At 41.5% G+C, this 18,553-nt stretch overlaps 1 protein-coding gene across 5 annotated transcripts in view; it reads right to left on the bottom strand.

The window, feature by feature from the left end:
• Window positions 1-18,553, bottom strand: part of CELSR1 (cadherin EGF LAG seven-pass G-type receptor 1) — a 169,203-nt gene that overhangs the window by 78,164 nt on the left and 72,486 nt on the right. For all 5 annotated transcript variants that reach the window (XM_017811530.1, XM_017811528.1, XM_017811527.1 and 2 more), the window contains exon 3: window positions 1,253-1,475. In XM_017811530.1, coding sequence (XP_017667019.1) covers window positions 1,253-1,475 — 223 coding nt within the window. The remainder of the gene's footprint in view (window positions 1-1,252; window positions 1,476-18,553) is intronic.

Here is an 18,553-nt window from a genome sequence, read left to right as displayed (position 1 = left end):
TTACTTACCTATATTAAAAGAAGCATTACATGAGGAGTCTCTCTGGCATCTTAGTTCAGGAAAGTAAACTATGCTAAAGGACAGAACTGAAAAATATGCTGGAAAGAAGCGGCCTGACAGATGTAAAACAGATGTAAAACAACTGGGTGCTGGATGGGACACATACCTGAAGGTGTCCTCCCTGAGCACTTTACTTTCTCTGGACAGACACACAAACACGTCTGTCCTTGCAGCTGCTGTTGTACTTCTTAACAAATCCCCAGCCCTGCCCTTTGGGGTCAGGACTAACACATTTCGTGCTGTTTACTCACAGTCAACTGTGAGGGAAAACCAAAGGTCAATCCTGACCAGCTAAACCATGGGAAAGCTGCAAACACACTCCCTCCCCAGAGAAGAGGCATGTGTGCACCTGGAGCTCTGGCTCTACACCAGGCAAGCCCTATGCCTGACCCAAGAAGTCTTCTCCAGAAGAGGGGAGGGAGAACTCTAGTCCATGCAGGGTGGCTGGTATAATTTGCTCCCCCTTGCCTCCCTGAGCGCCCTCGGGGGAAAAGTGACAGACAGGTCAGAAGAAGACTGCTCAACATGGGTGTACAGGGCAGATGGGACGGGGATGAGACTTCTTGTGCCTGGCAGCCAGGATGGGACCAGAAGCAGGACTTGAGTGTGAAGGTCAGGAGGAGCAAGGTGAGGAGCTGGATCAGTTGGGGTTGTCACAAGCCCAAGGCTGGGAACCAACCGAGAGCAAGGAGCTGAGGAGGACCAGCCTGTGCTCAGCCATGACCTGACATGCCCAGGTCCTCTCACAGGCTGGGAAACAGAAAATGAGAAGAGCACTTTCAAGCAAGCAGCACAAATGGATTGGTTCAGCAGCCACTCTGAAGATCAGGAGGCCACAGGCCCAACTAGGAAAAGTGTCAAACCCAACACACACCTCAGCATTTCTGCAGCTGAGGGCTGCTGAAAGCTGGCCAGAGAGTCCTCATGTCCCCTCTCCCTGCTCCATAGAGCTGAGTTACAATGGGGAAAGTTGTGAGTTACAACAGGGAAAGCAACTCAGCAGCATCCTCAGCAGGGTAGAAATCAAATGCTTTCAAATAACATGCCTGTGCCCTGCTCACAGGAGTCGCTGTCAGAAATGCCCCAAATGACCTTCACAGGTAGGCCTTTGGTGGGTGGCAGTGTGTAACAAACAGCCCCAAGCTCAAATGAGAAGCCACCAGCCACAGAACCCTTCCCCGCTGGGACTTACATGAGGGAGACGGTGAAGTGGAAGCGCTGCCGCAGCCCCTTGAAGGTGATAAAGGACTGTGGGGGGAAGCTCCTGGTGGTCATCTCGCAGTAGGGCCGCTCATACTCGCCCGGGGGGCACTCGCACTTGAAGCCCCCAATCAGCAGGTTCACGCAGGTTCCTCCGTTCTTACACACCCCTGGAGCACAGCGGCCCGAGCGCGCGTTCACCTCACAGTACTCTCCTGCAAGGGGAGAGAAAAACATCAGGGAAGGTGACACCTCACCCCAGCAACAAGCTGTGACATTCAGCTATCCAAGTGGTTCTGCTACAGGTTAAGCTGCTTCCAAACTGCTGCACCGACCCCCTCTGCAATTGAGGTACAAGACTGTCATTGATGAGGGGTAAGGATGCCACATCCTCTTTCAAGCATGAATTTTCAGGGGTGTGCAGGAAATGATTTGCCAAGCAATCCTCTTGCAAATATCCAACAACATTGGTTTGGTTTTCAGACTCCTTGGCTGCTTCCAAACTGGGTGACAAATATAAAGCTGGTGACAATCAGTTCTTTATGGAAGAGGTTAAAAAACCTACACATTCCCTGTCAACCAAAATATGTGTAAATAGTTTCACTATGGTTGAAAATTGTGTAAACAGATCAATGTTTGTACCTTCATATTCAATGGAATTTGGCTTTGCTGCTCACGGCAGAGGCAGGGTATAGCTGAACTCATGATGAAGCTCTCCAAACATTTAAACCAAGAATAAGCAGAATACAGACAACATATAGATTGCTTCCACCTTTTCCCACACATGCATCCTGAAGGTGAAGGCCATTTTCTGAACCCTTTGGGGATGGGCATATTAACTTTCCACAACAGTTACGGATTCTGTGTGCCACTTGCTGAAGTTGTTTCTCCCTTAAATGCTTTGTCTTTATTAATCTTAAAAGTATGTATTAAGATGTGTTAAATGCAATACTAAAGAATGAGGTGTCTTGCTTTGTACGTATGCTGTGGCTTTTTAACCTGTGTTTGCCCAAAATCTGAGAATTAATCACAATTTAAAAAAAGTAATGCACAGAGGATATTCACTTTAAAAAATATGCTGCAGTTGGGACAAAAGCAGCTGCTGAATTAATCATTGTACAGAAAGCTAAACCCTCTATGTGAGTTAATTAGTTAACATTTATGTTTTGGCATGTGTCTTCCTAAGGTATAAAGCACGTTCACATCCTGCAAGTAAAACTGTTCAGAGAAACTGGAGGTGGCATATATAGTTGAATTTCACCCAGTAACAGTGTCTGACAAACAAATGTAGAGCAAAACTACTCAGCACAGCCAGCTGAAGGACTGCATTTCCAACAGTTCAACGTTTGCATGATTATTCGCTACCAGATTATACAATTACATTGGGACAGGCTCTTTCCTGTGCTGTCCATCAATGGGACAAGGGGCAATGGGCACAGACTGAAACACAGGAAGTTCTACCTGAGTATAAGGAAAAACCTTCTTCCTTTCAGGGTGACAAAGCACTGGAACAGGCTGCCCAGAGACACTGTGGAGTCTCCTCTAAAGATATTCAAAACCCATCTGGACACAATTCTGTGCACCCTGTTCTAGGTGAACCTGCTCTAGCAGGGGGTTGGACTAGATGATCTCCAGAGGCCCCTTCCAACCCCAACCATTCTATCATTCTGCTTCTGTGATTGATTCAAGCACAGTTAAAACCGTGAAAATGCATTCCTGCAGGAAAGTAAAAGCAGCAGGAGCTGTGGGCAGTGACTCATAAACAAAGGCAAATTTAAACAGAAAGTTTTGCTCCAGTTGCCACCCCCACAGCCTTGCTCCCACAGGTTCCCACGCCAAAGCGTCGCACACTGGGCAGCAGGCTGCAGCCAGCAGTACTGCTGCATCCAGACCTGGATCTGCACCACTTTTCTGTTCCAGGCTGTAAACTGTGATGGCTTGCAGCTGGTTTAGCCACTGCCCCAGGGGTAGTGACCTCTGAGACAAGGTGAGCTGGGGAGCCTGACTGTTTTGGTCCTCCAGCTTTGCTGCCTTTCTTCTTCTCACATCAGCATCAGGTGCCTCTCAGACAGGTACGATTTAAGCTGGCAGAATGCAGAGCAAACCAAGACTGCTATGATCAGCAGCCAGACAAATGCACACCCCATCCAGGTTGGGCTCTGCTCCAGAGGATGGACCTGCTCTGCGCATTACTCTGAAGTAATAAACCATACAGCCTTGAATTCAACTTCCAGTCTGTGCTTAGAGCTTTTCTGATTCAGCACTGATGTTCCCATATTCTCACTTTAACATTTTACATGAAATGCTGTGAAAATCACTTGATAAATATCTTCCTGTTTCCAGTTGGTTAGAGCATGGTGGTAATAACACCAAGGTCACGGTTCGATCCCCATACAGGCCATTCACTTAAGAGCTGGACTCGATGATCCTTGCGGTCCCTTCCAACTCAGAATATTCTGTGACTCTATGATTTATCAGCTGTAAGTATCAGGTAAGATTATGTGAATACACCTTCCTTAATACTTTAAATGCTCTACAATGTGTTTCTTTTGGAAAAAAAATTGCATAATCATCCAAGACAGAAAATTCCCTCAGTGTATTGGATATGCCACACAAAGCACACACACACATCAGATGCTCTAAAGGACACTACAGAAAGCACTTGCTGGTGATCCACTGCATAAGTGCAGCCAATCCTCCTTACACACATATCTTGCGTACCAAAACTCTCAAAAAAATGGAAAAATGCAAATTCCTATAGAAAGACTAAACACAGGTTTGTTGCTTTAAAAAAGTAGTAGGATATTTTGTGAAATAACTCTCCAACTCATAGAAGAATGTAATCTTCAAGGCTTTCTGAGAACAGAATGATTTATTTTGTAAAAGCAAATAACATGCAGGCTTGAATACACAGAGAGAAAAAGGAGTGCGCTAAAAGGAGAAATTCCTGGCATTGCAGCATGCTGTGGAAATGCCATGGCAATACAGAGGTGAAATATAAAAGCCTAAGTTGGAAGTCATTGATGGCTCTTTATTAATCCTGTGATATAAAAAGAATGTATAGACCATTTGTTTAGATACCTATATAGGCATAAAACTATTTAAGAGAAAAGAAAGCTTACAGAAACATTCTATTGAATTATGTTTATTACAGCTTTTTTATTACGATGTTTAAAGAAGTAATTTAAAAGAATATACTTCAACTTTAAATAAGATCCTTTGTCCTATATTCATTCAGCTATAGCATCACTGATGTCCCAGTTACTAAAATTATTCTGAATTCTCTTTAGTCTGTAATGTAAATGAGAACGGCATTTGATGCATATTCTTTGATGTTAAATTTTCATATTTTATGTGTATTTACCAAAATGTATTAAAATCGTGGTTTTTAAATCTCTACAGTACATCCAAGGCATCACTGTGCTTCAAGGCACAAAGGTTACCAAAACACCTGATAAATCCTTAATTATCCTTTTTTCCAAAAGTGCCCAGAAAGACTTAGAAACTGAGCATTTTTGCCTTTATGAAGTAGCCTTCTGAGCAACAATTTGAAGCAGGACTTTGACCAGGATTGGCAACAGAAGGCACCTTTGTGTTGCTCTTGGGTTTGTCACTTCCAAGGGTGGCCACCTCCTCCCGGACACATCCCCGTCCCATAGCTCTGCCTTGCAGGAGCTTTGAGGCACACCCTGAAAATCATCCTCAAAACTTGAACCAAAGCCTGCACGAACTTGAAGGAAGAGCTGGTTGCTGTCTGGAGCTGGTGTCAGAAGGCCCTAAGGGAAGAGCCTTAAGGAGCAGAAAAGGAAGGGAACTGCATCAGCCAGCTTTTGGGAATGAAATGCGCTTGTGTGTCTCCTTGCAGCGGAAGGTCAGAGGGTTGGGATGCACCATCAGAATGGATGTCTTACAGTCCAGGAGGAAAAAATAGCACAGAAGAGGGAGAGCAGCTGGGCAGTGACGGTCTGGAGGGGCGAGGGTGATAAAAGCACAGCCCAAATAGCCGTTGCACACAGCCTGGGGTCAGTCTGTGATGCTGGCAATGCTGGTGTGGCTCAGCCCTCACCCAGTCCATGAACCTCCCCTTTGCCTCTCATTTCTTTGGCTAATATAATTTCATTTTTCACACTGGCCTGCATTTTAGGAATCATTGACCAAACGAGTTACATATCACAGCTCTGTGAAATCCAAGCAGGAGATGTGAAGCTTCACCCCTCCAGCTGCTAAAGCTAAAGCATGCACTGTCAGATAACACGGGCCATGGCTGCCCCTTATCTGCTGGCAGATTCCTGGGCTTTGAAAAAGTTCCAGCCCTTGCCAGAAAATGATTTACTGTTATACAACAGTAGCTGATCTTATAGGCTCCCAATTAATACTGATGACTCTTAAAGTTATGACTCCTGGCTTTTCCGCAGCCCTTTATGTAGTGCTTCCTAGTTTTAAAGCCCTTGAGATCACAACGCGGTACTTGCTTTTGACAATGTGTCCTACTCGCACCTATCCTCTTTGATTTTAGGACTAACTTTACAAAGATGTTAATCATAAAATTTCTGTTATTAACTTTATGTAAGTAAGGACACCACAACATCAGGTGCAAAATAACAAGAACATGTAAAGGCAAAGTCTGGCTAGAAGATTTGGTCTCCCTCTGACCTATTCCAAGTAAAGTAAAGAGAGTTTAACTAACAAACAATAAATGGTGATAAAAAAGTGAAAAGAAACAAAAACTATCTTAAAAATGAGAAAATAATCTCACAATTGCAAATGCCTTGTGAGCTGAACATTATGGGTTTCAAACAGCACTGGTGTGCATCAGTGAGGTGGGCTTTCAATAAATCTGCCTGTGGTTTAGCTGGTGAGTTGCTTGAGCTTACAACAACAATGTATAACGTTTGAAAGCTTGCTGAAAACAATATGATGGCATCCAAATAAATACAGAATTACTCTACAGATCAATTTTCTGCAGTATGTTTTCCCAATATCCCAGTTTAGGGACTAGTTCTCAAAATTTTGTACTATTCTCTAATTGTTTTCAACTGAAACACTACATTAAATACATATTTACATGAAGCAGCAGACCTGCTCTCATGCTTGTTTCTTTTTTTTTCAGTTTCCCTGCACACATGTTAATTTTTCATGCACTATCTGTAATTGTTTTACTTGAACTGATTCTTTTCTCCTTTTCTTCATCCTACCATTTGCTTCCAGACACATATTAATCTATATGAACATATTAATCTCTATGTTTGTAGTTGCTTTACCAGAATGGAAAGCATTTTGAGAAGCTGATTTAAGCAGCCTGCCTAAAATGATATATTTTAAAGTAGAAAGGAAACCAGAATGGAAAGCATTTTGAGAAGTTGATTTAAGCAGCCCGCCTAAAATTATATATTTTAAAGTAGAATGGAAAATCGACAAGAATTAAGGCAAAAGGAGAAACAAGAAATAGGACAACTAAATTCTTCAAAGAATTCCCATTGACCCATTGCCCTAATAAAGAACTAACTATCATTAAAAATGTATTTGCTATCTTGTATATATTACGGGAAAATCAATACTACTTTTCCTCTAGTAACTAAACCACTACTACCTTACATGACAATTGGCACTAAAGTAATCAGTGCACTAAGTAATAAGAAGGTTGTTAAAAACAAATTAGCTGCAGAATCAGCCTGGAAATCTCTACTGGGACAAGAGATAAAGAGGCTGGGATCCAACACACCTGCTTTAGGCGTTGTTTCACCATAGTTTAGACTGAGTGGAAGTTACCAAAGTCCCCTCCTTTCCCCAAGCACGCTGCAGTTTCCTCTCTCTCCCTTGTGCTAGCATTCCTGTAATCCTGCAGTTGACTGATCTGTAGAGCTAAGATGGCAAAACACTATTCATTTCTTTACTGAAGGGTAGTGATCTTCTGATTAGGTCTCTCCTAGGATTGATAGGATGAATAGCTCAGCAGGCACATGGGAAGGAGGCAGGACCATGCACCCAGGAATAAGAATGAAGGAATGGTCTTAGAAAGGTTTAACTGTTATGGAAATACAGCTTTAACTCATTTTAGACGGCTCATGTGTGAGACTAGTGGCTCAATGCTTCACTTAGGTGAACTGGATCAAAACCTTCAGTAGATACCCACTTCTCTCCACTGACTGTGCATGGATATACTGCAGGAAAATTTGCCTAAAGCACAGGTGCAAGTCAAATAGTCAAATTAACATTGGATTTTGCCCATAAAGGGAAATTCATTACTTCAGTGGCTCTGTGGTGCATGAGCCTACACTCAGAACCTATTGAGAGGTCAGCCTTACCTCCCAGCAAATTCCACTTACCAATGAAATGCTAAACAAACAAACAAACAAACAAACAAACAAACAAACAAACAAACAAACAAACAAACAAACATCTGCTGGTTTTATGAGAGAAACTAGAGAGCAGTTACCCAGAAATTAGCCAAGTCATTCTGAATGAAGGAGAAGCTGGATCAAACAACAAATAGAACAAACAGAAGTTAGAAGGCACTGGTGTACTAGTAACCAAGATTAATTAGAAGGCAACTATATTCATGTAGTATTTTACGCAAGTGACTCAGAAAGGTTATTTGAATAACAGAAGTAAATCTGAGTCCCTTAGAAATCAATAACCAAACTACTCCTGTCACCTCAGAGAGGCTGTGGAGACTCAATACTGACACTGACGGTCATGACTTCATGAGCTTTCTGCATTATGCTGCTATTAAACCTTAAATTTGAGAATACACTTTGGTTTTTCCTTTTACCTACCTGTTCATTTATGTTTTTAGATTTGAGACTGATCTAGGTTAATTAAAATTAGCCCAAATCCTCTTACAGGGAGAAACACCAGCTTAGGGTCCATTTTGGGGTCTGCCTAATTTTTTTTGCTTTCTGCCCTATAAAGGCTTATGATGAGAAACAGGTTAACGTAAAATAACACATAAATACACATATAATTATACACCACACATACACACTCACATTGTTTAGAAATAAATCCTGCTGACTTGCAATGACAGCTGTCCTGAGCAATTTCAGTTGCTAACCATTCCAGATTTAATAAGATGTATTTGCAAGAGAGTAACCTGAATTTAAAACACTAAGCAAAGTAACACCAAAAACATTCCTCTCACATTATATATATAGCTTGCCAAGTAGCTCTCTGAGGTGATAGACAATGATCCTATAATAAGATACTCAAGAAATCACCCTTTTTCTCTGGATCTAGTTTTATTTTTTCCATAGGCATAAGCAGTAAGCTCTGAGCTGGTAGGAAAAAAGTGTGCAGAATTATCAGTGGTCTTTCATGGTCTTTCCTGTATACATATATATACCTCATACCTCTCCTGTACAATCACTCTTCTCCCTTCCTTGTGCTTCTTCCATAAAGTTGCCCCCAGGCATCCCTGATAACTCACAAATCAGATTTCCAAAAATCATGAGACTCAGTTAAATAAGGTCATAAGATCTTTAATCATGAGATGCTTCAAAATAATGAACATGAGAGGCTTTTTATTTTCTTTTATTTGCTTTTGAAGCTGCGGGTGGCATCTGTTGGCCCCAAGGCACGTGAGAGCTCTTGGTGGTCAAATTCCACCCCAAAACACACAACTAAAACTGTCCGCTCTGAGGGAGCTCCCATTCCCACTCCCACTCCAACAGGATGATGCTACTTGACCTTTCACAGTTCTTCTTCCCACCAGGGTCCTCGGGGACAGCATCTGCACCTCGGCTGCCCTGAAGTCCTGCAAGCTCATGGGAAGAGAAGGAGGATCACAATGAAAAGTCCCATGGGCCAAACAGGCAAGGGAGAGGCCAGGACCCCATCCCACCTCCTGATCCTTCCCCACTAGAAACCAAGCTAAACTGTATTTTACAAAAGCAAGAGAGGGGAAAGCTCAGGTCTCCACCTCAAGCTGCTTTGGGCTGTGGCCGCTGATGCACTGAACAGGCAAAGCACCCACTGAAACAATGCCTGGCCCTTTGCCAGCCCAAAACCAGGCCTAGGATTCTACATGCAGCGTCCTCCCCTTCCCTGGTCACAAAACAAAACAAAACAAAAGGCACCCTGCAGAGAAGGGTGGATGGATGGATGGACTGATGAATTGGGATTTGGGTTGTTTTGTGTTTTTGCATTTAAATGAGAAGGAATAATTGAGGGGGAAAAAAGAAACAATACTGAGGAGGATTAGTGATATTTGGGGCACATCTGTTGGAGAAATGAATTAGTCTGCGGATTCCAGAAATTATGAGCATGTTCTCAAGACGATATATGCATTGTCACTGGACCTCATACTCCTATGCAGTTTCCAGCAGGAACAGAGCATAAACAAAAGTCACAACTAAGTCTTGAATACCTGTTTTCTCTTTCTTGTATATTTCTTAAGGATTAAAAATTCTCAGTCATTAAGTTTCCACTCCGTAGGCACCAGATAACTCACCTTTCACCTTCCATCAATGAGGTCAGGAATGGTGAGAGCACCATTAAGTACTACCAAGATTTATCAGAAGTATTGTGATTTTTTTTTCCCTATAGCACCCTGAGGAGCAAGGAGCCAGAAGCCACAATAAAAAAATTCTCATTTTAAGAAAACACTCCATTCTGAAGCTCACGTTTTGATTTGAAAAAGAAAAGAGATAACATCACAATAAAATATTCTCCATTTAAGAAACACTCTATTTTGAAGTCTGCTTTATGATTTGGGAAAGAAAAGAGGTAACTCATGATTTTACAGCCCACAGATTTGTGCCAACACCTCCAAAAATAGCCCCAGCTGGTTGTTTTGCAGAACTGGGGTGCACGCTCAATGGCAAACTCATGAAGGGCCATCTCTGCATGAAATCTGGGCACTGGTCTCCTGCCTTAGGCCAGCAGATAGAGGTGCACACAATGTGCCTGGTTTCTTGCTCCCCACACCAGGCCTAATTGCCCCTAGGCTTCTGAGGAAATGCTGAAGAAAAGCACTTTTTTGGAATTCTTTAGATATGGTGGAGGATGAGAAAAAAACCAGAATCACAGAATTGTTTCAGTTGGAAAGAACCTTTAGCATCCATGCTTTCAGCCTGCCACAGCTACTTAACAACGAATTTTTCCCTATGGGGTCCAACAGGTAATTTTGTAATGTCTTAATCTTTACTCTTGGCTGACTTGACAACTGTCTCTAAGCTCTCTAAATTATTGAACCATTTGTTGTAATGTTCAGGGCCCTTGCAAGGCGTTATCTCCTTCGGCATTTGACCTGTAAGGTAAAGCTTTAGAGACCTTTTTAGCTTCTGCCTCTCACCCAGGACTAAATACAGTACAAATCTACACAAGAGAAAAAAGAAATGCACCAAAATTTCCAATTTATATTGAGCTCTCTGGATAAATTGTAAGACAATTTATCATAATGCAAATTGCACTGATTTGCGGTAAGATATAGTGATGAAGCAGTGCCCTTCAAAAAAAGCCTAAGCATTATCTCTGGATGTATTTATCAGAGGGATAACTATTGTTGATGTCAAAGATAAAAATCAAACTAGATTATGCCATTGTGTCTGCAGTTTGCATTATGTCTTACTTGGAATAAATCTCTTCCTAATAATCCCATCTTAAAAACCAATGAGAAAGCTGGAGGTGTAAGAACAAAGCACACCTCTGCATAACACAGATACATTCATTTTCAGAGGAATATCCCTCCCTCCTTTCATTTTTAAGAGACACAATCACCCTCTACCTTTACTAGATATACATCTGATATTGTATTTTGCTTTCTCTGCTCTCTGTGCTCCTTGATTCCTCTCCAGGAGTGTTAACCGAGGAGGGGCACACGGAGGAAACAGAAGGCTGGAGCAGCCACTGTGGCTGGCAGGACATGTTCCCTTCAGGACAGCCTTTGCAGGCCGGTTTGTATTTGCATTCCTAAACACCTGCAGGCACTTCAGCATGGGAACCAGCTGCCATGCTTAGTTCTCACCTCCTTCCATGGGCAGCAGTGAGATAGAAAAAGGGGACTCTGACTCGGTGTGCCTCTGCTCAGATGACAAAAAAGACTATTTCATACACTGAATTGCAATTTTTACTGGGTACCAAATGCCACCAGTGGCACCGTTAACTCCCCAAGGCTGTTGTTCCATAGGCTATTTTGGCCTCACACTGGGCTTTTCAAAACATATTAAATGATTTATGTGAATGAGGAAAGCAAGCAAGGTGTGGTGGCTGTGGCAGGGCTGTGTCTGCAATAACATCTTTTACCAACAGAACTCAGGAGCTGGAAAACCAGACGTGCTTTCAGGCACCATCAGGCTTCCTACTCACTTTCAGCCTGGTTTCCCTAAGCTGCTTTCCACAGAAAACACTAAAGGGTTGCAACTCCCAGTTTCCAAATTGGTAGGGAAGAAGAAAGCTCTAGCACTTATTTTTGAGCAAGTTAATATCTCAAAGCAGTTGAAAAAGGGAACACATCTGCAAATAACTGCCCTCAGAAAAAGGAAGAAAGATAAAGGCTGAAGAACAGGCAGAAAAGGAGATCAGTGTCTCCCTTTCAAGGATGAACATTGCTGCTTTCTTTAGGAGAGTTTAGCCCTTATTTCAGTAAGATTCCACTTCATTTTCTCCATGTAGCTGTTACAGACATGGTGTTTCAGCTCACAAGAAGAGACAAAACACAGAAGAAGCCATCTGCCCTTGTCCCCAGCAGCCTGCTAGGATTGACTGCTCAAGCAGCTAACTCTGCACATCTCCATTACAGGAAGGCTGGTGAGAGCCTGTATTTTGTGTTTTCCACAAATCAGAAATTTTCACAGGAAAATCTCACTCTCCCATTTTCTGTGTAATCCAACACTATGGTAAAAATGATGGCATTTAGAATCAGGCAGACCTCAAATCAAACCATGCTCCTTAACATCCTAGGTGGTCCCAGAAGCTCTGGTGGAAAGAAGCATAATGGCCAATTAGTGAGAATAACTGAAGAGAAGCCATAAAATATTAATAATGCAACAGAAAACCATGCTTAAAGTAAATCTACTATTGTAATTACCTGTTGGGAAGCTAGGAGTTCAGAGCTCTGTATTTTCATTTTATATGAGAAATATTAGCTTAAAAGAAAGGTATACTTTAAAGCACTGTGTAACTGTCTTTACTGTGAATCGTAGTTCAGAGGTTTAGCATGATGGAGTAGACAGTACTTGCAAAATTATCGGATGCTCATCAAATTTCCATTGTTATACATTGAAGGAAAATTTTGAAAAAAAACCAAAACAAAAACGCCCTTTGCTTGTAAAATTAAAAGGATTAGGGTTAAAAAGATAATTTCATAATTTTATGTTTTGGTAGCCTCAAAAATATTTCATACACAGGTCGGGAACACAAACTGAAAACAAAAAGCAACTTAATCAGGGAAACTGACTTTTTGTTAATGAGTCCTGAAAAAGGAATTGTAATGTCACACACAACTAGCACAGAAAATATCAAAATTGATGTATTTTTCAAATCTACAGAATAGATGGAAGTTCAAAAGTTACTTTCTTAAAAAGTATTTTTAAATGGACTAAACAAAAATTAATCCAGCCAGCTTCCACATCTCATACTTAATTCTGCTTACGATAATTAAGTAGATTAAAATTCAGCCCTTTTATAAAATTCTGTTCAATTTTAAAGTAACTTTAAATGATCACCATCTTGTTAGAGTTATTATACTTTATTGTATCACCTAGAATGTGTTTATTTATTAATATAAGACACTCATCTTCATGTTTCTTACAATATGCACATCAGTGTGCTGACCCTTTGAAGCTGAGTGGCCAGACTGTCTAATTAAAATATGTTTTTTCATAATACTATATGAAAATGCTGTATAAAAGGTCTCATATGCTTCACGAGGGGAATTTGGGAGACAGACTGAAGTAAAGTATCTTCATCTTTATTTTTAGAAACTGAAAATTGAGACTGGTGACTGCTCAGGAAGCTGCGATTCGGGGGCACTGTACAGTGCTGGTCACAGAACAAAACCTGCCCCAGGAAGAGCAGGGCCGTGATGCAGGCACTGAACCATGATGCTCTAAACAAAAGAGCATTTGCAACAACAATGAAGTTGTGGTTCCCACCATGCTCTGCACAACTGTATTGCAGAACTGTAATTATCTTGATGTTCAAGGCCAAGTGCCTCAGTCTGGTGCTCAACTGTCGAAACTTTCAATCATCCTAACACAAAGAACAGAGACACAAGAAACTACTTTATGCTTTTTTCCTCCCTAATAGGATATCATCCTGATACCCTCATCTCTGCACCCAACCATCCTTCCTGATGCTTTCCTCTGTTTATCCACTGATGAAAATAAAAATGTTTAACTTGGGAATTATAAATAAATAAATAAATAAATAAATATGTATATATGTATATATATATATATATATATATATATATATATAAACCAAATATGTTTTTCATAATTCAGTCTTACTGCTTTCCAGTTTTGTTTCCCAGTTTTTTATTTACAGCCAGGAGAAAATGAGCCCCATTACATCGGTTCTTGGAAGTTAAATTTCTTTTTTGTTTTGTAAGATCTAAAATATTTAATTCCAGATGTCCTGGAATTTCTTTGTTTTTGGTCTTCTCCTCTGATCTGCTGTGAACACTGTGAGGGACTTTCCAGAACATGAGGCATCCTGGAAAAAATACTATCTCATTATGATTTTATCTTCTGCACAAATAACTTAAAGGCAAGTTGTTGGGTTTTTATCCCCCTGTCTCTTCTCCTTTTTCCTTATCTGATTTGTTTTCAGTGAGAAAAAACAATACCACTTAAAGCACAGTCTAATATATGGGTTGTTTTGACATTTAGCAAGTGTATGTTTGGATAATGAGAATGCACTTGTGCAGCTTAAAGTTTAATCCAACTAACCTTTTTGACATTAAATGATGAGGAAAAAAAACCCAAATCTTTTGTTACACAAGGCTAACTTGGCTAAATTAATAAAACACAATTGTAAACTATGGTCACAGAGAAATTTGCTGTTGTTTAATAACCTGCTATTTAAAATATTTTAATTAAAACAAACCTCCATGCATGTAGTTTCTCTCAGACCAATGTTCTGCAATGTTCACATTGTGGGAATCTAGCTATGTCAGTGAGGAGGGTTTTACATGTACCTATAAAATTACAATATCAAATACCTCCACTTTGTTTAATTACACTTCACTTTCCACGTTTTTTTTAGTTATACCAGTGATGATAAGCAAATGTGTTATAACAAAGATTTTTAAAAGGCCTGGGAGAATTGTGATTCCCATTCAGGTGTGGTAACAGAAATCCCACCAATATAAAACCAGGAGAACAAGTCAAGATACAAAAATCTGCTTACAATTGACAGAGTAGTATCATTCAAAAAGAAATATATGTACAACAGGTTAAAGATCATAAAAGAAATGTCACATATGCTAGAACAAAGGGAATCCTAAATTTAGCCCAGTCCGCTGTATACCAGGATGCCAAAAGGAAACCTGAGGAGATCACTACATCTCTCTCTCCCATGGAACACCACTAACTGATAAACTCATATTCATAAGACTTCTCATGTCTGCAAGCCTTGACTTCATGTGGTACAGCCCAAAACCAAGAACCTGCCTCCTCTCCATACTGTAACGTGATCTCACAGACACCAAAGGGCATTAGTAGCAAGTAGGTGTAAAAATATAACTGTAAGCATGGAACCATCCTGAATTATGGTACTGCCCAAGTTATCTGGATACTGAATTTTAGCTACATGCTACTTTTAACTTTTTTTTAAATTTTAATTTTGATTTTTAAATTATCAACATCGGGGACAGAAAGTGTAAAATCATCAGTGATAAACTCTTCAGGTAACAAATGAGGGGAGTGGCTAAATGCAGAGATGCAGCAGCCAGCCTCACAGCTGTCTTATGGAGAAGCAAAAGAAGATAAACTGTAATCAGTAAGGAGGATTTCCTAGATCCTGAACTGTTTGGAAGAGCTGAATTCATAAGTATATTGGAGACTAATTACTAAGGTAGCTTCTGAAGCCAGGGCTAACTGATTACATGGGTGTGTGATCTGCTGCTTGCTTCTACAAAGCACCCATCATGCCTCCACTGCAGGAGTACCTGGGAAGAACATGACTTGTCAAATAATTCTGAAACTAATTAAAAAGAACAAACACAACATTAAGTCTGTAGCTAGGTTTCCACGTGACAGCAAAGGACTTTGATCAGTGCAAATATTTCTGTGGGCAAGGAGGATAAGACACGAGGCTCCAGAAGAGGCATTTGAACCCCCAGCAGTTGCATAAGATCAGCTGAATCAAAGATCATCCCACATGCAGCATCTTGGGGTGAGGGGCAAGGGAGGGTTTGTATGTGATGGGAAAACTGTAGAACTTTAAACAGTACCTAATTTATGCACATCAGGATGAAGGTAATGTCATAAAACTCTTTGCCTGGGTTTAATAAAAAGCATAGCAGATTGCTGTGAAGACTGTAGGCCATGTACTCCATTTGAGAACTAAACTGTCAACAAATATACCACAGTAATCCAATTAGGAAAGGCTTTTTGCATCCTGACAAGTGAGCGTAGGTTGAAGATTAATTGAAGGACATATCCTTCACATAAAAATCCACCTATTGAAATGGCAGACCTCTTTAAGTGAGTCCTGTGAATCTGATATAAACTACAGATTTGCAACATTCATCTCCTGTGACTTGGTGACAGACATGGATGGGAATATAATCAACAGAAACATGACAATAATAGACTTCAGCATTTGTCTGAAATTTTTTACTGTTTTTATTGTTTCAGTTATCTTCTGGAGCAAGCAGTCATGCAGTTGTACTGGTCCAGCCCAGCAACATTTGGGTCCAGTCATAAGGCTGTGCTGTGCTGGCCCCATCCCTGCAAGCATTAACAGCAAGCCTTGCCTTAAAAGTAAGCAAGGACCTGTTTTAATATGCACAGTAAATCTGAGAGTTAAACACAGCAGATGAGTGGGCATGCAGACTTCTGCTGAGAATCCATGTCAGGAAAGACACGTCTTTCACAGGGATCTCCCCCATGTTTCCAGCCATGGGCAGCCCAGGAATGGCCCTTCCTCAGCCGCTCTAGACTTGCCACCAACTGCTTCTGTGTGACCTGGAAGAGATGAAGATGCTCTGCCTCAGCTTCCCATCTCTTTGGTGAAGGGGACAGCACCCCCTTGCTCAAAGCGGTGACTCAAACCTGTGAGCAACTTCTACAGAGTCCACAGCAGTCCTTAGATTTGAAGTGTTTTGTACAGGTACAGCTTGCAATGATCAGACATCACCATTCTCTGACAACATATATGGACTCAAAGGCAAGAATTTTGCCAGGTAATACCTCTTAATCTAAATATCCAAAAATAATACTTATTTTCAGGAACTCAAGACAAAAAATGGACGTGGTTCTAAAAGGAGAGAAAGGAAAGTATGTAAATGTAATGTAATGGCCAGTCTTCGCGAGCGAAGATTTGGGAAAGGTCATTAACCCTTCGAGCCTGCGCAGTGGATTTTTTAGGTGAGACACAGCTTGCGCTGAACTGAGCCCACCCTTTAATCCTGAGGTTCATCTGCTGGGGCCAAGCAAACTTGGACAGTGGCAGTGAGGTCCCCAGGACGTAGGTTTGTTTAGAGTGACCTTCTCTTAGATGGATTGCCTTACAAGGCTGACGAGCTCCATCTGCCCGGGAGGCTGGGAATCGAACCCAGGTTGCAGTGGTGAGAGTCCTGCACCCTAACCACTAGACCACCAGAGGCCCCCTGAAAGGAAAGTATATACCACAGTTGACTGCTGTGCTCTTTAAATGCAGCACGCACTGCCCAATAGCCAATGGAAGACTTATTATCCATGGCTAATTGCAATGAAAAGGTTGTATGGGTTCCCTATATGTATAGACATGAAGTCAGCTCATGAGATGACATCTGGGGATCATTGCTCTTTGGTGTGGAAACTTCAAAGCACAGAGAGTAAGATTTATGAGACACAACATCTCATAGTACATACCTGAGTGGTAAAGTTCATAAAAAGAGAAACTCTTATAATGGCCTGGGTTGGAAGGGACCTTAAAGGTCATCTAGTTTCAACCCTCCTGCCGTGGACAGAGACACTTTTCACTAGACTTGGTTGCTCAAAGCCCCATCCAATCTGGCCTTAAACATTTCCAGGGATGGGGCATCCACAGCTTTTCCAGGCAATCAATTTCAGTGTCTCATCACACTCACAGTAAAGAATGTCTTCCTAACATCTAATCTAAACCTACCTTCTTTCATTTTGAAACCACTTCCCCTTGTCCTATCTCTATATGTCCTCGTAAACAGTCTCTCTCTACCTTTCTTGTAGGCTCCCTTCAGGTACTGGAAGGCTGCAATTTGGCCACCCTGAAGCCTTCTCTTCTCCAGGATGAACAATGCAAATTCTCTCAGCCTTTCCTCATATGATAGGTGCTCCATCCCTGTAATTGTCTTGGTGACCTTCCTCTGGACTTGCTCCAACAGGTTGATGTCCTTCATGGCTTGGAACCTCAGAGCTGGATGCAGTGCTCCAGGTGGGGTCTCACCAGAGCAGAGCAAAGGGGCAGAATCCTCTTCCTCACACTGCTGGTCACCCTTCTTTTGATGCAGCCCAGTCTGGCTTTTTGGGCTGCAGGTGCACATTACTGGGTCATGTCCAGCCTCTCATCCACCAGCACCCCCAAGTCCCCTTGGCAGGGCTGCTCTTGATCTGTCCCTCCCCCAGCTTGTATTGATACCAGGGGTTGTCCTGACTCAGGTGCAGCACCTTGGACTTGGTCTTATTAAACCTCATGAGATTCCCACTGGCCCATTTCTCAAGTTTGTCCAGGTCCCTTTGATGGCATCCTGTCCTTCAGGTGTGTCAACCACACCACTCAGCTTAGTGTCATCTGCAAACGTGTGAAGGGTGCACTCGATCCCTTTGTCTGTGTCATTGGTGAAGATATTAAATAACACTAATGATACCTCCAATGCTGTACGGACCTTCACTGGGATGCAACCACCCTCCACAAGCTTTCTCTCAGTAATGCCATACAGAAACTGCAAGGCAAGGCAACCAGGTATTCTCCTCTGAGGCACTGAGAAACAACAAAAATTATTAAAAGATTGATAGTCAGCACTCTTCTACTTCTGCATCTAAAATCAGCAGAAAAGCTTCATTAAAAAATGTTAAGAGTTTAAATTCTGGAAATACTGCAAATCACCCAGCACCCTAATAACTGTAACTATATTTAAACCCTTGAAACCAAATATACATTTTTTTAG

Source organism: Lepidothrix coronata, unplaced genomic scaffold (genome assembly GCF_001604755.1).
Source record: "Lepidothrix coronata isolate B3197 unplaced genomic scaffold, Lepidothrix_coronata-1.0 Scaffold32, whole genome shotgun sequence".
NCBI lineage: Eukaryota > Metazoa > Chordata > Aves > Passeriformes > Pipridae > Lepidothrix > Lepidothrix coronata.
This window is presented reverse-complemented; position numbering and strand designations above follow the sequence as displayed.